The 21,942-nt window shown below is 46.4% G+C and overlaps 2 protein-coding genes across 2 annotated transcripts; both read left to right on the top strand.

Annotated features, from left to right (window-relative positions):
- Positions 1-211: 211 nt before the first annotated feature.
- COQ7 (coenzyme Q7, hydroxylase) lies at positions 212-5,299 on the top strand. The gene is made up of 6 exons (XM_083585403.1): positions 212-410; positions 1,571-1,770; positions 2,716-2,830; positions 2,929-3,068; positions 3,963-4,031; positions 5,139-5,299. Exons 1-6 carry the CDS (start codon positions 227-229, stop codon positions 5,214-5,216), a joined length of 786 nt encoding a protein of 261 aa, XP_083441529.1. The 5' UTR covers positions 212-226; the 3' UTR covers positions 5,217-5,299.
- Positions 5,300-10,059: 4,760 nt separating this feature from the next.
- Positions 10,060-20,918, top strand: ITPRIPL2 (ITPRIP like 2). The gene has a single exon (XM_083585274.1). It carries the CDS (start codon positions 11,240-11,242, stop codon positions 12,743-12,745), a length of 1,506 nt encoding a protein of 501 aa, XP_083441400.1. The 5' UTR covers positions 10,060-11,239; the 3' UTR covers positions 12,746-20,918.
- The last annotated feature ends 1,024 nt before the right edge of the window (positions 20,919-21,942 follow it).

Here is a 21,942-nt window from a genome sequence, read left to right as displayed (position 1 = left end):
CTCAGAGATACGAAAGTGCAGAGCTCCCACGCCGCGCGCGCGCGTGTGTATACGTAGGTAGGTACGTGCGCGGGTAGGAACAGGAGTGAATAAAGCGAAATGTCTGTAATGGGCTGTCATTTTTCTCTCCCCGCTCGGCGGCAGGCAGAATAAAAGTTAGAAAGGAACCCGGAAAGCTGCAACTTTGTGTAAGTCTATCTTGTTGTAAATCTATTGGGACAAAGCAATGTTGTATAATGGCTGGGAACGCGAAGCCGACATTCATCTGTCTAGAGTGGGCGCGGTTGAGCAGGCGGGTGGTTGCGACGTCATCAGACCGCGCCAGGCGCTCGTGGGCGGGAGGATGGCGGCGGAGGTGGTGGGGCTGCAGCTGCTGCGAGCTGAGTGCTGGCGGTCCCTTTGCAGGGAAGGTAGGGCGGGAGGGCGCCCGTGACGTAGCCGCCCCTCTCCCGGGATGTTCTCCTTCATGCCTCCCCGGTGGTGCTCCTTGCCAACCTCTAAACATCCTTCCCCCGCCTCCTGCCCTGCCCTTTTCAGTCCCCTTGACACACCCTCGTCTGTCGCAATGGGTGGCGGTGAGGTGAAGGCGCTCTGTGTACGCTCAGAGGCACGCTCGGCCATAGCTGCATGATTTAGATCTTACTCCTTCAGCATGCAGTCAGGTCCCTGCAGCAGATAAAAGAATAGTATGCTGCAACAATAATATTTAATGCGTTATAACTCTCCTATTTTAACTTGGTAAAATAGTATTGTTATTAATGATATACTCACTGGGTTTTTTTTTCTGGGGAGGGGGGACGCATACCCCTAAACATTTTGTGAATCTTTGTACTTTTGTCCATTTACTGTATTTATTTTCCCCGATCTGAACTATAAAATGGTGATTCTGGAACCAAAATGAGAGTACCCCTAAACATTTTTTAAAAGAAAAAAAGGACTGGATATACTTAAATCTCATTATTAGTAATACTAAATATTATATTTTCAGAGATTTTTACACATAATAAGAATGCTAATAATTTATTAAGCAACAAGAAGCAGGGAGCAGGACCAAGCAGACAGTTCTCCCAGTGAAGGAATGTACAAAGAGGAGTCTCCCAAAGATCCAAAGCTGCTGTTATTATGAAGGCTGTCATCCAGATAAATAAGTCTTCCTTCATTAACTGAAGGAGTGTTAGTTCATGCTTTTTCTATAAATTCATAGAAGGAACTACATTCTTAAAATCAAATCAGTTTAAAAAGAATTATGTGCGAAACATTGCAACAGGCACCAGCCTTGAGGGTGTTTCTCTTTTGCTGCTCAGAGGGAAATGCTTCTTTTAAGAACACCTTTTCCACTTGCAGTTTTTACAATTAGTAATAATAATTTAATTCCCTGGAAAACCCCTTCCAATTTAAAGGGATTTTATGGCCTTTTTAGTTTATTTAATTGAATGACTAGCATCACAGCTGTAGTTATTATTAAGTAGAAAACCTCCTGGCTGCCCTCCTCCCGCCCCATTGTTACAGAATAGTGACAGGATTCTTGTTCTGACTTTTTTCTGATTAAATAAAATGTGTGTTTTTACAGGTGGAAGAAGAAGATGGCATTTGCTATCCTTACACTCACCTTACAGATGCTGTAGTACTGGAACGACCTATGAAAACATCAATAAGCCAGTTATTGACCGTATAATCAGAGTGGATCATGCTGGGGAATATGGGGCGAACCGCATTTATGCAGGACAAATGGCAGTGCTAGGGAGAACTTCAGTAGGACCAGTTATAAGGGTGACTATTTCTAATACCTGTATTTTTTTCTCCAACCCTTCTTGTGCTTTCTTTATTTATACAATTTATTACCCGCTGTTCTTCACCCTAAGATCCCAGGGCGGGTTACACTAATTAAAACAACATTAATATTCAAATACAATATGAAAGAATGTAAGTGAAGGCCACCAGATATTATGGATACAACAATTTATGCAGTACCTTATTGTACAACATTTAGAATCTATAGTCTCAAGTACCACGCCTGCTCATCTTGACTTTTGATACTTGATATACAATACTTAATATACGATGCATATTTTTAAGACGCACTAAATTTTTGTAATTTTAAGTTGTTTCAAACTGTTTTCTTATCTGTTTTGATCCTGATATGGAGTGTTCCTCAACCCATTGTTTGCCAGTTTAGACATAACTGCAAACTGTGGTTAGGTTGAATGGTGATGTGAGACAGGCATGTGAGGAAAGGATGGTGCTTATGGTCATGGGCTTTATTCCCACTCCTCCAAACCATGGTTTAGAGTACAGTGGTACCTTGGTTGTCAAACTTAATCCATTCCGGGAGTCCTTTCGACTCCTGGAACCATTTGAAAACCAAGGCGTAGCTTCCAATTGGCTGCAGGAGCTTCCTGCACACAATCGGAAGCCGCAGAAGCCGCGATGGATGCTTGGCTTCCAAAAAACGTTTGCAGACTGGAACACTTGCTTCCGGATTTGCAGTGTTTGGCAGCCGATTTTTTCAGGAGCCAAGCTGTTCGACAACCAAAGTACCAGTGTATTGGAAAAGTTGCATCAGAATGCAACAATAATGAAATAGTGTTGAAAATGATAGCAGCGCTCTTAAATCTATAATGCATCCTGAAGGCTGATAGTGTTTATCCTGGGGAAGATTTTCCTTCCATGTTACTGCAGTTGTCTTGCTGAATGCCATTTTTTTTTTTAATGCAGAAAATGTGGGATCAGGAAAAGGGCCATTTGAAAAAGTTCAATGAGTTAATGATCTTGTACAGAGTCCGGCCAACCATTCTGTTGCCTTTCTGGAACATTGCGGGATTTATGTTAGGTGAGGCTAAACCTTTTCCCTCTTTCACGTTTTCTTCTTCATTTTTAATTCAAATACATATACGGGGCACGCGTTTTATTTCAATGACTCTGCAACAGGTGCTGGAACTGCCTTGCTTGGAAAAGAAGGCGCAATGGCTTGCACTGTGGCTGTAGAGGAGAGCATATCTCACCATTATAACAACCAGATCAGGACACTTGTGGAAGAGGATCCAGAAAAATACAGAGAATTATTAGAGGTGTGTTTTAATCCATGGTTGGCTAGTTTTACAGTTAAAGCTCCAGGGGCTGAAGTATAAAATAAGCAGTTTTAAAACAAACATTTGGGATAACTTTTGAAGGGTGACGGGAGGGTCACAAAATCTGGTGAGTTCCGGCTGAAAAAAAGCCCTGCTGCTGAGAGCTGTTGGGAGAATCCCATTTCCTTCACAAAGTTACAGTTCCCTGAGTGGTTTGACAGTCAATCCCTCTTTCCCAGGGAACTCTGGGAATTGTAGCTCTGTGAGGGGAAGAGCAGTCTCCTAACAACTCGTGGCACAATCAACAAACTACAGTTCCCAGATTCTTTGAGGGAAGTCATGACCATTTAAAGTGGTATGGTGCTATTTTAAATATATAGCGCAGATGGGGCCTAACTTACCGTATTTTTCAGCCCATAGGGCGCACCTAGGTTTTTTTTGGGGGGGGGAATAAAGGGGAAAAAATTATTTTCCCCCCAGGCGCAGGGCTGGGGCAGGGGAAGACCGAGCTTCCCCCGACCCCAGCCCCCAGAACAGGCTGCTATCCACAAGCCTAGGGAGCCCGGCAGGAACTCCCGCCGTGCTTCCCAGGCTTGCGGATAGCTGCCTGAAGCCTGGAGAGCGAGAGGGGTCGATGCGCACCGACCCCTCTCGCTCTCCAGGCTTCAGCGAAAGCCTGCATTCGCCCCATAGGACGCACACACATTTCCCCTTCATTTTTGGAGGGGAAAAAGTGCGTCCTATAGGGCGAAAAATACGGTATGTTCCTTAGCTTCAGTGGGTCTACTCTTGAGTTGGGCTTACGGGCTACAACCATGTGTGTTCTGGCATCTCTGTTGACTTGCATGCAAGACAGTCAGATACTCATCTGGTATGTTTTTGTTTTTAAACAAGGTAATAAAGAAATTCAGGGATGAGGAGATGGAGCACCACGACATTGGACTTGATCATGACGCAGAACTGGTAGGTGCCAATCATGAACTCCCCAGGCTATCCATCATGGCTGGTTTTAGCACCTGGAATCCATGTTTGTGGATGGTTCCTCATCACCCCGGCATGGCTCACCACAGATGGCAGCCCTGAGTCCACACATGGATAAATAACTGGGCTGTGAGCCACCCAATGTTTTAATTACCCCCAAGGTAGCATCGCTCCAGGTTCCTCTCAGAAATTTTAACAGAAAGGCCACCATTTAAATCCCCCAGAATGCCATTGAATTATGCTTATGTCGAGGCCAATGTTAACTTTTAAATGGAGGACAGGTCTTGCCTCTCCTCAGTGACAGCTGGCAAGATGCCCTCAAGATTGAAGGGAGTTTCCCAGAGGGCACTTCGATTGGGTTTCAGTTTGCAAATCTGGATCTGGCTCTCTTAATGATTTCGGTGCAGTGATGTCAAATACGTAAACTAGGTCTGGCTAGTGGACCAATGGTTTAACTCTGTATAAGGCGGCTTCGTAACTACCATATTTTTCCGTCTATAGGATGCCCCCATGTATAAGACCCCCCTATTTTGGGGAAACTCAATTTTAAGAAACTGAGGGGAGATGGCCCAAAGTTGTTGAGCCTCTCCCTGGAGGCAGCTATGGGCAGGAAGCACTCCCTAGATCGTTTCCCACGTGTAGCGGCATTGGGGGAATTTGCGCTCCCGCAAATCCACTGGCGGGAACGCAACCTCCCCCGATGCCGCCGCACGCGGGAAAGGATCCAGGGAGCGCACGCTGTGTGCAGCGGCATCAAGGGAATTTGCTCTCCCACCAACAAGCTCGCTGGCGGCGTGCAGTCCCCCTCCAGATTGGGCGGCATTGGGGGAAGCCATGCTCCTGTCAACCGAATGACTGACGTGCCCTACTTCTTCCCATCCCCCATGCCACTATCTGTGTATTGGATGATCCCAGTTTTTTGACATAATTTTTGAGTAAAAATACCTCATCCAATACACGGAAAAATACAGTACTTAATATATGGTCTCTTGGATGCCAGGTTTGGAGTTTCTACGGTGGCACAAGACTCTGAATTATTCAAACTAAGCTGCAAAGTGTATTTAAATATTTTCTCTCTCTCTTCTATAGGCTCCAGCGTATTCCATTTTGAAGAATGCTATACAAATGGGATGTAAAGCTGCAATTTTTTTATCGGAAAGAATATAGAGAAGTTTTGTGGAATAGTGTAATAACAGTTTTGAATAAATGGATTATTCTAGCATCATTCAAATAATATAAAAGTAAAATCACGCAGTGGTGCATCTTTTTTCTTCCTGTTCTGTTCATACAAGCTATCTTCTAGTGCTTATAGCAGCACCAAAAAACAAACAAACCCTAGGGTTGATGGGATGGCATGATACCTTGAGTAAATAATTATAGTTTGATCTTTCACTTGGCAAGAATAATAATTATATCTACACATGATAGCTAACTGCAGGTGTAAACATCCACAGCATATATGTGGTGGTATAGAATACACATACCATTGTAGTGATCCAGATCCTTATCAGGATCAGATTCAAATTGTCAAAATCCCTTTTCCCTCTGGTTGTAAAAGGGAAGCAGGAGAAGGCTTGCAAAAGCTTTTGCAGATCCAGCCCCCTCCCCACTACTTAAGATCAGGGACTTAATAGTGTGGAGACTTGCAGAGGCTTTTCCAACCCTCCTCCCTCTTTCCTTTTAAATTCCTAGGTTCTTAAAAGGGAAGATGGAAGCAGCTTTCAGAAGCCTTTGTAAGTTTCCCCCATCCCTTTTACATCTCCAGTCTTGTGCTGATCTTATTCCAGCCTTTAATCAGCTGATGAATGAGCAGAAATTGAATTCTGCTTCCCAGGGTATATAAACAGACAGCGCAGCCAATGGAGGATTAAATTGGGTTGTCCTGCCCATCAGCTGATGTCACCAGTGATGTCAGTTGATGGATGGGTGTGGTTTGAGGGGAATAGCTTGGCGGGCCAAGAGCCCATGGGCTTGAGGCTCCTCACCCCTGCAATAGTTGGAGGGAAATAAAACAAGCATTGCTTCCCACTCTGATGTCAACTATTCATGTCGGCTACATTTGATTGGCATTAAGTCTCATTGAAACCAGTGCTGAGTAATCAGGTTTAGGATTGAGGTGCAAATTATGTTGCAGTTGTGGGATGTGTGTGTCTTCATTCCAAGTAGGGAAGAAAATGTCCTTTAAATATTTTTACCAGGAGTTTAAAGTGACCGCGAGCAGCTTTATTTGTGCAAGTCCCCTGCTTTGGGAAAGGTCAAGTGACAGCGAAGAAAACCATGTTGGACATGTGCCGAGTATCCCCCGCCCAATGGCCTCTGATATGGCGAGGGATGGGCAAGCAAAAAAATAATAATGCTTTTCTACTTTGGAGTTAGGTCCCACCCACACTGTACAGTGGTACCTTGGGTCACATACACTTCAGGTTACATACGCTTCAGGTTACAGACTCCGCTAACCCAGAAATAGTACCTCGGGAAATTGTGCTCCAGCGGCGCGGCAGCAGCAGGAGGCCCCATTAGCTAAAGTGGTGCTTCAGGTTAAGAACAGTTTCCGGTTAACTACGGACCTCTGGAACAAATTAAGCACTTAACCTGAGGTACCACTGTACAGCTAAAGCACTCTTACTACTTTAGGAATCATGGATTCCAACCCTCCCCCCCCCCAAAAAAAAGAATTGTGGGAACTGTAGTTTAAGCATGCTGAGAATTGTTAGACCTGTAACATGTTGCTCCGTTCCTAGCAGTCTTTGGGGAAAACCATGACTCTCACAGTGCTGCAAGTGTGCTTTAAATGTACGGTGTGACTCTGACTTTATTTGCCACTGTGCCCCAGTCCTGCTTATTAACATGTGGCTTGTGTTTTCATTTTGCCCCTTCCTGCCACAAGTGGCAGTTGCTTAACATAACATGGAGAGATCACACCAGGCATAGGCAAACTCCGGCCTTCCAGATGTTTGGGACTACAATTCCCATCATCCCCGACTACTGGTTCTGTTAGCTAGGGATGATGGGAATTATAGTCCCAAACATCTGGAGGGCCGGAGTTTGCCTATGCCTGGATCACACAATGCCTGCTGGGCTAAATATTACCATGTCATCCATTTGGCTCTTGGTTTTAGGCTTTCCAATGGTCTTTTGCCTTGTTCCCACTTTGATGTATTTTGAGACAAGATTTTCATCTGGGCTCCAGAAAGGAACCTGTGAGGCTGGTGCTTTGATGCAGAGATCATCCTACGTGTCCCCCCCCCCCCCTTTCCTCTTCACTGTTAGCTCTCCTGCTCTATGACAGTGTCCCAGATTTCTTGGAATTCTGTGCTAGACTCTTCACAGACAAGTCATGTGTTTGGCAGAAGTTTGTGTGCTGTTCTTATTCTGCCTCTGTTCTGGGAGCTGTCAGGAACAAGGCATTGACTCGCCTTTCCTGCAGGGTGTCAGCTTACAAATGGCAAGTTTTGGGTTGCAGTTACTGCATTGCCCCTATTCAGGTGTTCATCTCCTGGCTGGCATTCCCATAAGCCACCCATCTGCAGTGGGTGCAGAGGCTGCTCACCCCATCGGCTCCCAGTCTAATGAAGACAGTATGAGGCAGGCACCCTACACAATGGGAACGAATCTATCAATTTCAGTTTCTCATTTTCCCAGTCTTAAATTCAGTTTTGTACATTTCTGCAGCAATTCACAATTTATTATTTTTTTTAAAAAAAACCAGCATGAAAATTGTCAGTATTTCACTGTGGATATCTCCCAGCACATTTTTTGTATGCAGTGTTGCCCAATGCACACATTTCTGCAAACCAATTTCCCCTCATGTAGTGCATTTTTGTATATAGTTTTTGTTGATATATGTGAAAATTTATGTATGTTTATGTAGAACTTTCATTGTACATAAAAATGCGTTTTTGCATATTCCTTAGCTGCGGAACTGCAGTGGTCTGGATTTTTAAGGATGGCTGTTTTAAGTGGATTTGCCCTTAAAAGCAAATTTAAATGAAGCCCCCCCCCCCGATCCCTAGGTAGTAAAAGTAACATTTTAATGCACTGGGGATGACCATGTGTGTGTGATGAGATACAGAACTAGTGTTATTCCTACTGTCGCTCACCTGCTTATTTAACGCAGAAGACACATGTCCATCTAGAACTCATAAGTTTTGTGGGATTGTCCAACACAAATTAAACTCTGTGCCACACCTCAGTTCATTATTGTAGTGGCATCTGCTTCTGATGGTTCCTTCGGCATGCCAATGAAGATTGTCAAAACCATCCCATGTTCAGAACAAAAATGCCAGTTTCTTAATGTTTCCACTTATGACAACAAAACTTCCCCTCCCAAACACTTTTCAGCTGAATTTACTTCTCTCCACGCCAGATGTTGAGAACTTTGGGCCCTCCGGATGTTGCTGAACTACAACTCCCATCAGCCTCAGGAGGCATGGCCAATGGGCCTGGGGATGGTGGGAGTTGTAGTTCATCAACATCTGGTGGGCCAAAGGTTTTCCACACCTGTGCTGCAGCTCCTCAGTGTTTTCTCTGGCCAGAATTGAACCTGTTGTTGCTAACAGCTCACTTTTATATCTTCACATTCATCAAAGCTGACGTCTTGCGCTCTTTGCACTGGGAAGAATTTAATTCTTGTATGCCTGTCAGTGTGACTGCGAGTACGCTCTGAACCTTGCCAGTTTTCTTGTCAGGGCTGCAAGATCTATTACAGGTCTGATTCCTTCCTTTGACATCTCTTTCCTTTGGACGTTCCTGTTCTGTCACATTTCAGTAAGAAAACACATTTCTCTTACTTCGAACCTTGCCCTCTGGATCCTGAGGGTGCCTTCTTTGCAGACACACTTTAGCAACGCTTTGGTGCAATAGATAATCTTCAGCTGACATACAGTATTGCTTTGCTTAAAAGTCACTGCCTTCACCTTGACTGGAACCTCCTTTTCCTCCACTTTGGGCAGGTAATGCTTTGTCTTGTCCTTGTAAATATCCCTAAATTGCTCCCTCTTTTTGTGCTTGCTGATTACTGAACTAAGGCAGATTCATAAATGAATAATCACTGTATAATAGGTGTATAATAGGTATAGATTCATATGGAGAAAGGACCATTGATACAGGATGATCATGTAACATAGAAGCAAAAAACCCCACTTTGTTTTACCTTTGGCTTTTTTAAAATTTTTGCTGGTGGGTGTCTGATGATGAATTTGGCAGTTGAAAATCTGCTTTAAAAACCCTGACTGATGCACACTAGTGTTCTAGGTCAGTGCAGAACAGGGATTCCCCCAGATATTTGGGTGCCAGGTTTCCCCCTCTCGATTCTTGGGTTGCTGGGGCTTTGATAATTGAGGTGAGATGACATGCTGAACTTCTTTTCCTTCCAAACAGAGGGGCAGAGGGGGATAATGGCCCTGCCATTAACCCATGGCAAAAGCCATCTACAAGACAAAACTCCCTATTGTCTCCCTCCCAAGAGGGAGATTGCCAGGGCAAGGGTGTGTGTGTGTGGTGCCACTCAGGAAAAAAGTTGTCCTTTTACACAGAGGGTTTTTTTGGCAGCTTGGTGTTCTGGGAACAAGCAGGAGGAAGTAGGAATAACTCCATGCAGGTGCTGGGACAGAGGCACAGAGATGGCATTCAAGGGTGCCTTGGAAATCCAGTGCTGCCCTGCTGGAGGAATGTAATGCTCTGAACTCCCTCCATTGAAGGCTTTAACTATAAATATGTGCACATAAACCATATTTCTCTGCTGTGCCTTGATTTCTCAATGGAAACACAACCTTGGGTGAGTGCCTGGAACCCTCTGGAATTCTGCTACCAGTCAGCAGAGATTGGGGATGGTGGACAACCTTTATAAGACATTTGTTTGTTTGTTTGTTTATCCATCCCACCTTTTCCCCAGAAACAGGACTCAAGGTGGTTTGCAAAAATTAAAATACAGATAAAGCCATATAAAAGGTTATTGTTAAAATGTAATTAACTACCTGCAGATTTAAACCAATGTTATTTTATTTAAGTAAATAGTTTTCCTTCCTTCCCTCTTTTAAATAGCTGCCAATCTTAGGAACTTATTCTCTTATCTCTTCTGAATGGATGAAGCCTCTGAGCCATCAGGAGAGCAAAAAGCATTCAGCCAATGGACTCATGGCTGGACTTTGGTGCATAAATCCCAGCCCCCATTCAGTACAATAAGCAGCATGCGCCCCTAAAAACAACCCACATACTTACCACATTTTGGAGTAATACTAATTACCATGGGAAGATGGAAGCTGCAGGCTGTTAAAGTCTAAAACAAGAATGTGCGAACCTCAGCCACTCCAGATGTGACTGAACTCTGGCTCCCATCATCCCTGGCAAATATGCCCAAAGGCCAGGGCTGATGGGAGCTGTAGTTCAGCAACATCTGGCGAGCCAGAGGTTCCCCCTCCCACTCTTGGACTACCAGCTCTGATTTCACATCCACCCACCATCCCAGTCTTTGTTATTTCCTCCCTGAGCTCATAGAATAAGTGACGCGAAAAAGTTCCTCTTTCCCACTCGGAAGAGGAAGCTTCAAAAGCTCCATTCCTCCCCCCTTAAGTAACGGTCTGCGGGAAGGGCTGGAGAGGGGAACAGGCGTCGGAGGAGGCCACTTTGGCGCGCGCTCCCCCCGCGTAGTCCCGGGACAGTAAAAACTGGAGAGGAGGAGGCGGCGGCAACGAGACAGGAAACCGCAAAGGAAAGCCGTCCTCCAGGCATAAAGTTTCAGCCAAGGGAGTTTGGAGAGGACGAGAGCGAGAGGGAAACGCGGGGAACCCGAGATCTGATTCCAGGAACGGGGCAGCTCAGCTTCCAAAGTATTCCTCAGCCCGTTTCAGAGGCGGCTGGATCCCAGCGCACCAGCAGATCGGAGATCTACCGCGCCGGGGAAGGAGGAAGAGGCCGCCCAAGTGTTGTCGGCTGTTGCCGGGAGGAAGGAGGCGGGGGTACCGGCTGCTGCGCCCGGGGCCCTGCATCGCGCATCCCCGTGGACGGGAAAGGATCGCTGGGTAACGAATGACCTGCTCCCGATCCGCTACAATGGGCTGAAGAGATTTCACTTAAAAACAGAGAACCGTGGCGCTCTCTTGACTACCAGCACCGCTTGAGTGTCATGCCCTCTGTGCGCGCTCAGAGGCACTCTTTGCGCCGCAGGCTTCCCGACTGAGCAACGAGGCGCCATGACCGCCTACAGACTCAACTTGCGCGTCTTCTGGCCGCTGGTGACGTGCGGCTGCACCGCGATCCTGTACGTCTTGCAAGCGCTGAGCAGCAGCCAAGCCGGCGCGGCCCTCGAGGACTCCGGCTTGGGCGCCCCGCTGCTGAAAGCCTCGCTGCTCCTCTTGCTCCTCTTGGCCTGCTTGGCGCTGCGCTATCGCGCCCGGCTGCCCGGCCGCGCCCAGAGAGCCGCCGGCCTGGCGGAGAGCCCCGAGGGTGCCTGGAGTGAACTTCGACGGCGGCGGCAGCAGCGCCGGCGCGCCTTGCTGGAGGAGTTTTACGAGCAGCAGTTGCGGCTCTCGCCCCACGTGCTGGGCCACAGCAAGGCGCACGTCAGCCTGGTGGTGGGCGAGCTGGTGCGCGCCGGCAAGGCCCCGGACCGGCTGGCGTCGCGCGGGGACTTCGTGCAAGTGGGCAGCGCCTACGAGCAGCACAAAGTGCGCAGCCCGGACTGCTTCGACGTGCTGGTGCCTCTGCGGTTGCCGCCCCGCCTGGAGCTGCGGGTGCAGCCCCGTCGGGGGACCGAGGCGGGCCTGCTGGGAGCCTTCGTGTGCGCCCTCCAAGTGGCGGCCGGTTGCGCGCACGACGAGGCGGGCAGCGGCGCCTCTCCGCGCGTGGCGGGGGCGCTGAGCGAGGCGCTGTGCGTGGAGCTGCCGTCGGCGCAGGGCGGCGGGCGCCACCTGTCGTCGGCGCTGGTGCTGCGCTGGTTCCAGGGCCACGTGCAGCGGTGCCTGGGGGCCGTGCGCTCCCGCCTCCAGGAGCGCTGCCGGGTCAGCTTGGCCGTCGGGCCCGGGCGCCCGCTCACGTTGCATATCGCGCCTCGCTCCGACTACGTCTGTTGCCACCTTTCCATGGCCGTGCGCCTCACGCCGGCCATCCCCTTGGGCGAGGCGCTCTACCTCACCCCTTTGCCGTCGGCCCAGCCGCCGGCTCCCGGGAAGCTGGGAGCCTTCTGGACGCTCAATGTCTCCAAACCGGAGCAGAAGCTGCTGGGTTTCTTCAAGGAGCAAGCTCCTGCTGACTCCTGCCACCTCAAGTGCCTGCAGATCCTCAAGGGGCTGAGGGACCTGGGGGGACGCTCTCTGGAGCAGCCTCTGGGCGCTCAGTGGAACCGAATCCTTTCTTCCTATGTCCTCAAGACCGCGCTTTTGTGGCTCCTCCTGCGGGGTCCCTTGCAAGCCTGGGAGGACCAGTTCCTGGTGGAGAGGCTGGAGAACCTCTTCCTGTTCCTCGTAGAAAGCTTGCAGAGGCGTGAGTTGTTGCACCTCTTCTTGGGGAACCCCAAGCTCCCCGAAGCCCTGAGCCTGCCCAAAATCCTCAAGGAAGCCGCTCCGGTCAACCTGCTGGCCGACTTTGATGGCCCTACCTTGGACAAGGTGGCCGGCCAGCTCTTAAACACTTGGAAGCAGGCGCCCAAGATGATCAGGATGTACAGTGGCCACAGATACAGAAGAAAACATCCTGCCTGAGAACAGAGCAGAGGACTCTCAGTTTAAGGGAGCACCATTTGGGCTGTGCGTGCCTTTCCTCAATCTGTGGCCTTCATAATATTAATTGCAGAGTTGGAAGGGGTTGTAGAGGTCCTCTAGTCCAACCCCTGCTCAAAGCAGGATTTGGTGTGAGAATAAGCATCTACAGAGAGATCACCACCAGCCTTCTGCCTAAACATCAGCAAAGAAGAGACTCACTATCTCCCTAATGGCCCAGCAGCTCTTACCATTAGGATGTCCTAAAGCTTAGCTGAAATCTGCCATTTCCATCCTTTAGGTTCTAGTTGTGCCTTCTGAAGCTTCAGAGAACAAGTTTTCTGTGTCTTCTTAGTGAGAGCCCTTCAGATATTTGAAGACCATTGTCCTGTCTCCCGTTATTCTCTTCTCCTGGTGTTAGGGCTTGTTTTCAGATTTGTAACTATTCTCTGAACCAGAGCCTCCATGTGTTGCTGAACTACAACTCCCATTATCCCTGGCCTATTGGCCATGCTTGCTGAAGCGGATGGGAGTTGTAGTTCAGCAACAACCAGAGGACCAGAAGTCCCCCCACACCTGTGTTGCCTTAAATGCATGATCACACTTAAGATATCTTGTTAAACCTCTTCACACCTTTGAATGACAGTTTCTTGGAATCACAGGTGAGAAGAGCCCAGTTGGGATCAGATACTGCTTATAGGTTTCCCATGGGCATCTTGTTGGCCACAGTGAAAGCAGGATGCTGAAGTAGATCGATCATCAGGGCTTTTCTTATGTATGAACAGGAATCTGCTATGGACATCAACAGCAGCCTCAGTTCCATATTCAGTAGCAACTTTGGGGAAGAGAGTTTTGTCAGAACTTATGAAGTCCCTACCCCTTACAATCCTGATCCTCTCCGGTTGCTATTTTTAAATATATAAAACACATGTTTACTGTAATTATGCATTTGATGTAATGTGTAGTTTGGCCCATAGGTACTTTCATTTGGAATGTGGTTAAGCCATCACAATGGGTCTGTCCTACTCTCATGTTTTTCACATGGTTTTGCTGTCTTTCGAATGCAGAGCATAACAGAGCACATGGTCTCCTGATTGTGCTTACCTCTGATATCTTGATGCACGCTGGTGCATTTGGGAGCAAACGGTCCACAGTGACAACATAGAACGTGGGTGCTGTTTTAAAAAATGACATCAAAAACAAGTGCAAAAGTTCCCCATAAATACACAGGTCCGCACTACTGCTGGGTTATTTTATGGGCTTCAAATTAAATAGAATAGTTCTGATACCGCTAATCAAGTAGTGGGACAATTTTGGGGAAATACTGTGCCTTGCACCCTGAGAGTAAATACAGGTTTGTCTCCAACCGAGTTCTGCTCAGGGAATTGAAATGAGTGGACCTACAAATTTGTCATTCTCATTTACTTCAATTGTTGTGCTCATAATATGACTGAAGTTGACGTAACTCTCATTTTTTGGGGAAGTGAGTCTGGTCCATTTCCTCTGGATGTATCAAGGTGCAGAATTTCACCCTAATAACCACTTGCAAGCCTTCTTCACCCAACCTTTCTTATTACAAGCTGTTGTGAGGTGGGTTCACCTTTTGGACATTTGTACCAGCAAGTTGGAATATATGTTGTGCTTGAAGAGGGAACCTGTGTGTGGGAGTATCGTGCAGCAGCTCCTCTGGGCAGCTTCCCTTTCAGGCAGGTATGGGGAACCTGTGCCCCCCGAGATATCACTGAACTACAACTCCCATCAGCCTCAGCCAGCATGCCCATTGGTCAGGGAGGATGGGCATGTTCCTGAAGTCCAGGAACAACTAGAAAAGCACAGGTTGTTTATCCCTGCTCTAAGGCATTACTGTGGAAGAATTTGGCAGTGTGTGCACTATATCTTGAAAGCTCGTGTCCTCAAAGAATTCTGGGCTCTGTTAAGGGTTTGTTAAGCGTTGCTGGGAATTGTAACCGTGTGAAGTGCTCATAATTCTTTTGAAGGGAGTGCATGTGCTTCAAATGTGCTTCAGAAGTTTATACACAGCCGACAAAGCCAGAGTTGTGTACGATATCCAGAACTGCTCTTGGCCTTGACTCGGAATGTGCTTATAGCTACAAGAGCCCTTTATCTCTAGTGTGGGTGAGGATTTTTACATGCCATTGCGCTCAAACTATTTGAAGTGATATGGTATGCAAACTCACGGTCTGCTCTTATCTGAACGGCTCATGTGACCCACGATCACATTTTCCCCCCTGCCCAGCTGGAAACAAAATTGGGTGTCCTCTGTTGTGTGATTTGGCATTGAGCCTGAGGACCTAAACGATTTTCCTAACGTCTCACCTAATGTGGGTCAATCATGAACACCAAAGATGGGATGCCGTGCTGGATGGTGATGGTCAGGGAGAGGTTGGTAATGGGATGTGAAATGGTGACATTTTCCCAAGAGGGCATGAGAGATCTAGCTGTGATCCGAAGGGAAGTCTCATCTTGGGGACTTAAATACAAATATGCATTCAGAGACCAAAAATATTAGCACTTTATTTTCATAAAGGCCTCTTATTTTTATTCTTGCAGCGTGTATAGGCTGTGTTAAGCATTTTTTCTCTGAAGGGCCTGAGTAATACTAAGCAAAGAATTGGGTAAAAGAAACAGGTACACAGATTTTCAATAAGCTGCCTTTAAGAAGGCAGATCCAGAACGCTTACAGTACCTTAAGAGGTGCTGTCAAACCTAAATCAGTATTTTGCTTTAACCAGCTGCCTTGTTGAAAGCTACTCTCCGGTGTGTGATTTAGAAGAATCCAGCTCAGGGGTGGCTGTATAAACCCTCTTGTTGCTTCTGACAACAAACTTTGTTGACTGTTCCAGTGAATCGTTTGGTGCTGGGCCAGGCTAAAGTCTTCCCAGATTAAAATCAACAGGAGCTTGGCTTTTAACCCCTTAGTGCACAAAAGCACAGCATACCAAAGACTTGAGGACGTTGTGCTATGCTCCTGTGCATGGCTCTTGAGAAGCAAGTCCCACTTAGTACACTTTCCTCCTGAGCGAATGAATGTACATAGGATCAGGGCCATTGTGGGCGGCGGGAGGAGACCCTTCCGCTCAGAACTGCTTGCAGTGCTTAGCCACAAAAAGGAAATAAATAAAACTGAAGGGGGTCTCTGTAAGGGCCCTGGCATCTGCCCGAAGGAGCCAGGTGTTGGCGCCGACCCCAGCTGCTTCACATGGAACGTTGTCCACATAAATATAGGTACAGGGATATTGACATGGTAGCAGATAACGTCATCAATCATAGCTGGCAGACTGGTCTGGTATCAGCACGCAAGTCAGTTTGCTTTCAGTGGTCAACCTGACACTGGGTTAGTTTCCCCCCATTGCCGCCTAAGATAGGCTATCGCTGATTCCAGCTGTTTTGGGACTACAATTCCCATCATCCCCGACCACTGGTCCTACTAGCTAGGGATGGTGGGAGTTGTCCAAAAACAGCTGGAGACAAAAGTTAGGGAAACACTGGGCTACCTGGGCCTTTTATGATTTTGGAGGCCCGATGGAACGGCACCTTATTTTCTGTTTCCCATGTGAGGTTGCAGAACGATGCTTTGTGTCTCGTGCCTTTGTAATGCCAGTTTTGACACCTAAGTTACTCAGCAGCTTTCTTGACTGGTTTACATGTTATTTTATTTTGGAGGTGTAGACACTTTGCACCCACTATTTGCTAATAATTAGTTTCCTTAGGCTTGTCGGCGTTTTGGGGAGCCTTTTCTAGACGAAGGGCCACATTCCTTTGTGGGCAACCTTCTGGGGGCCGCATGCCAATGGTGTGCAGAACCAAAGGCCCAAAATGGGCAAAGTGATGAATGAGGCTTTGTTATAATAGGCTGCATTCCAGCCAAGCGAACAACCTCTGTTTCTACACACACACACCTCTCTCTAGCCTTCTAGAGGTATTATTAGAGTTCAAGGATGCACATTGAGGAGCATGTAGATCTGGGCTGGTGAGATATGCTGTCTGGGGGAGAGTGCATGGGTTCTGGAGTGTCATATAGAATGGCCTGGAGGATCACATGTGAGGTTCTGAGGTTCCATACTCCTGATGTCCCATGAGCCTTTGCATAGAATGGAAGGTTGCGACAGCAAAGAATGCTGCCATTGCTGTTAACAGGGAAGTGCGGTTGGCTTTGGAAATGAAGGGAGATGGGAAGGAAATGTCTTGGAAGACGTAGTTGGAGCAGTAGCCAGGAAAATTGAAATCAAATGTTTGTGGAGGTTGGAGAAGGGACTGGGAAGGAGGTATAAATGAAAGCATTGGCGGGGGGTGGGGTGAGTTGAGCATGTGGCAAATTAGTTCCTAAGTCATTAACAATATTCAGTTGGCTGATACCGGGGTCAGGACCTCCTTACTGGGACTCTCTTAATGGGAAGGACTGGCAAACCCCCTTCCTGCTCTGAGACAAGTGTTGTGGCAGGAAAGCTCTGACGGTAGAACACGAGACTCTTAATCTCAGGGTTGTGGGTTCAAGCCACACGTTAGACCAAAAATAAAATAAAATCCTGCATTGCAAGGGGGTTGGACTAGATGACCTCATGGTCCCTTCCAACTCTATGATTCTGTGATATTCTTGGCACTTTATAATTGAATATAATTGGGGCAGAGACGGTTGTTTTGTTTTGCTGGTGTAAGCAAATGGCTTTGCTCCATCATGTCCAACCTGAGTGTATATGAGGATGTAATGCTCATTTAAGGTGAGGTGGGGAGCCTCGGGCCTAGGGGGCAAATGCTCCCCCCCCAGGCCTCTCTGTCTGGCCTTGGGTCTCACTCTGCTCCCCAGCCACACGCCTCAAGGAACCTTGCTTTACACCCTTCTTGAGTGATTTGGAATTTGTCCTTCAACTCTGATTCTGCCTCTCAGTTGCGTTAGCTTGGTGAGCTGTGGTTCCTGCATTTCAGGGGGTTGGACTAGATGACCCTTAGGGTCCCTTCCAGCCCAACGGTTCTGTAATTCTGTTGATGGAGGATAGAGAGGTGTGTGCATAGAAACTGGCCTGTTGTGCATAGGTGAAACTTGTTTTCATTGCCCCACCCACTTTTGCCTCTGGCCCCACCCATCACTTGCTTGCAGCCCCTGGAAAGCCGCCCAGAAGGATATGCGGCCCGTGGGCTGAAAAAGCTTGGACTAATGTAAAGAAGGGTTCCAGGAGACCAGTGCCCAGGGGGAGGGAACCTGAATGTGAATACTTGGATTTAATTATCCGAAGGAGATGCTTGTTATGGTGGACCAGAGTGATCATTTTAAGATGTGCTTGACCACACACCAAAATGTGTACGTGTGTACCTTGCACACATTCATTTTCCCGCTGTTGTTTTTGCATGCCTTACTCTCCAGCCGTTCAGTGTGAGTCATCTCTCCATCTCTGCAGAAATTCATCATTAGGAGTTGTTATGGGTGGGTTGAGAAAGCTGCAGGATGGAGGGCTTGTTTGTCAAATAGTCTCGTAGTCTAATGAGAGACTAAATTGAAGAGCCAGGCAAAGAAGCACATCATTTTGGACACTGCTGTGTGGCTTCTTCTTTTTTTACCCCTCCACCCTGCACATCATATTTTGGAAGCACTAGAATCTAAGCCCAGGCTCTTGTTTCTCAACCATCAAGGGATACAAATGCATTTACCTGTACATACTTAACCTGGGAGTAAGCCCCACTGAACACGGCAGGACATCAGAGTGAAACATACATAGAATTTCATTATAAGATAGTCTTGCAAAGCAGTCACTTCCTTAGTCTCCTGTGGTGAGCAGTGATTGCCTCCAGGTGACCACATATGTAAACATTTACAAAGGTTAGTTACCCGGTCCACTTTGTGCCACAGATGGTTAACATAGGCACTAGTAACTTTTGCATACTGATTCCCAAAATTGATTTCATATTTGCAGTATTATAAGTACATCTTGCAGGCATGGCTGGTGTTGGTTATAATTTTCTCATTCATAGACTCACTCAGTCTGGACTCCGGAAGTGTTCCTATACCTCTAGAGTTGTATAGAAGTAACAATCTGGCTTTAGTGACGTTTCCCAAAATCATAATCTTTGGTAAGCAACTCCAAAGGTGGGAGACATGGAGCTGATACCTCTCCCCATTCACGTAGTGAAATAGTTGAAATGAGAACTTGCTTTATGTACCCCCCCAGAAGAAACCATTCCTCTTTCAGGTTTTGCATCTTGTTGCAAAATAATGCAAACAAAACCTTAACTTTACAACTGACAATTGTGGTACGATAATGGCTATTAGTTATCTATCAGACGAAGTGTGGTTTGATGCTTATTGGAAGATGCAAAAGCACAGTGTTATTTAATTGTTTAAAATTTGGAGGAGCGAAAAGTGGTGTTAAGATGTTAATTAAGTTTTTTAATGTCATGATTTTTTCTTGTTTATGAAGTTGCTAATAATAATAATAATAATAATAATAATAATAATAATAATGTGCTCACTTTTTCCAATAAAAAGCTGATTGTATTTGAATCTTGCCATTAACAATAAACAGCTGTTTGAAGCCTCCTGGGCTTGATTCTTTGCTTGCCAAAAGATGCCTTGCACACAATGGTGAACGTGCTGCAACAGGAAGTTTTCTCACAGAGGGCCGTTGAACAGGAGTGGCATGAAAGTCTAATCACTTCAAGAAAGCTTCTGCGGGTGGAGCACACAGCAGATTGTGCCTCACTGCTTTTTCTTATTCTCCGCTCAAAACAGTTTCACACCAGCCAACTTTGGGTGTCAGAGGTAGGTGTGTTGCCAGGCACCTAAGGGAATCTGGACAGAGGGCCATGACACCTTTGCATAAATATATCAAGTGCTCCCTAGACTGGTTTCCAAGTAAGAAAGGAGGCAGGTAGTTGGCTGAGAGTAGACTGAGCTTGGTACAGTGCCCAACTTTCCCTAACAGACCAGCCTCCACTGGGATAGGGATCTGCTAGCGACTCTCAGCACCCTGAACTACAGTTCCCAAGATTCTTTGGGGAAATTCATTTGGCAGAGATAAAGTAGAGCTATTGAGTTAATGGGTCTTGGGTCTGAAGTCAACGTAAAAATGCTTTTTATTCCCATAGTTCCAAATATTAAAAGGGGTGTGTGTGTGGATTCCTTAGGCATGTAATAATGGTAATCAAAGCACCTTCATTTTGTTCTCATATATTTATATAAAAACAATTCTGCCCCCCTTGATGCATCTATTTTATCAAAAGCTTAGAGTGACTGGCATATTGTTTGTTATGACTAATTGTCTCGACAAGAATAAATTGGACTGGATATTTTTGTTAGAGCCAAAGACATTCCCTCAACAGTTACCAGATGGAAGCACAACACAACATATAAATGGGCTGGTACGAGGATGTCACCAGCTTCAATCAACACAGCATTTTTGGCAACAAGAGCTTTCTTTTTTTATTTTTATCAGTGACAATTGGATGACGGGGCGGGAAGGAGGGAAGCAACTAGGGGTTTTATATAATTTATTTAACTATGCACTGTAATATGCCTTTCTGTCAAGGCAGTTTACAATTTAAAATGTTAGAACGAACAAACACTGTAAAATATTCTCAGGCCAACATCAGAAGTTGGCCTGGACTCTCTCCCTTCTGCTTTTCCTCAAGGCAGGCCAGCCTGAGTAGCCCAAACCAATTCTATGATCCTAAGCCCCAACAAGCATTGCCAATGGCAAGGGATGATGGGAGTTGTAGTCCACTTCGCCATATCGGAAGCAAGCAATATGAACTGAGGGCATTGCTATCAGGGGTGCCAACTTGAATAAAATAATGGTTGAGGGGGCAGGTAAGCCCCACCTGCATAATCGATCACATGACATGGTACACACCCACCATCTGAGTGGCAATGCCCATCAACTTTGAGGGGGCCTGACCCCCTCAACTATTTTTTGGGGGCAGCGGCGAAGGGACCTCAGCCCTTAGGAGTTGGCTTCTATTACTGCCATGCGAGTTTCTATTGGGCTGATAGTTTCTATTCTAACATATAGGTGTGCTTTGGATGTCCATTCTTTATTGTTTTAAAAACTAACTTTAGTTATTGTTTTCACACTGTTCCCAAAACTATTTTTGGCTGTGGTATGTTTGCCAATCCCCTTGAGATGCTTGGAAAAGAGGATTCATAAATAAAATACTACCATTACTACTTATTGTCTGGCCCTTGGCTGTTTTATGTTTTGAATAGGCAAGCCTCTTTCCACATGGCATTACGTGCCCTCAATGGAGTTCTTCTGCTCAGTTGTAGAGGATCTTGCTGGCGTGGAACCTAGAAATTCAACTTCCTGAATAAATGAAGCATTAGATCAGCTGTTATAAAGGAAATGAATCATTCCTCTGTTTATCTTGAGATAGTTGTCTAGCCACTGCCTAATGCATCTTGGTTTTGTTTTGTTTTTTAAAGTTGATTTCATTCCAATTCTGGAAATACACACACACACACACACACTATAATCCATCCAATAATTTGTGTTTAACAACATCTGGAACACCTACTGCGCCCATTACTAGGGTTAACAGGGTTTATAGGATTCAGAGACATTTTGCTAGGCTGGTGCCGAACACGTCAAATATCCTGGGGCGTTCCTTGGAGATGACTCTCACTGCCTGACAGATGGTCTTGTAATTCATGGCTCTTGTCAAGGAGCCAATCTCACATATTAATCACTCAAAGACATTCTTGCATCCATCTGCAAGGAGTAAGGCAGAAAGCCCATGCCGATCTGCAACGTTAAAACACTGACGACAACAACAACAGTGCCACAAATAAAACCAATATATTATTTTAATTTGTAGCACAGAGTCGGGGTGCGGAGTGGGGAGTCAAGGTTAGAATGATATACACCAGTTTAAAAGAATTGAAAACAATACTTATTTTATTGACATTTCATTTCTAGAAATGAAGGAAGGAAAAAGAGAAAGAGAAAGAGAAACCAAAGTTACAAAAGAATAACTTATGCCGGTTACATAAAAAAGAAAATATGGTTATTTAAAACCTTCAGTCCATTATCAGAGTTGAGGGACATATTCCAGCCAGGCCGAAAAACGGAAGGAGAGTGAAAAGCGGGGTCAGTAAGAGGTGTGGCTGGAGAGCGGTTGTGTAGCTGTGTGTCTTGAGGAGAGAAAGGCTTTGCGGGTTGCATTTGTCCCCTGGGCCTTTCATGATGGTTTTG

The sequence above is a fragment of the Podarcis filfolensis genome (assembly GCF_964270895.1).
Source record: "Podarcis filfolensis genome assembly, chromosome: 14".
Lineage (NCBI taxonomy): Eukaryota > Metazoa > Chordata > Lepidosauria > Squamata > Lacertidae > Podarcis > Podarcis filfolensis.
This window is presented reverse-complemented; position numbering and strand designations above follow the sequence as displayed.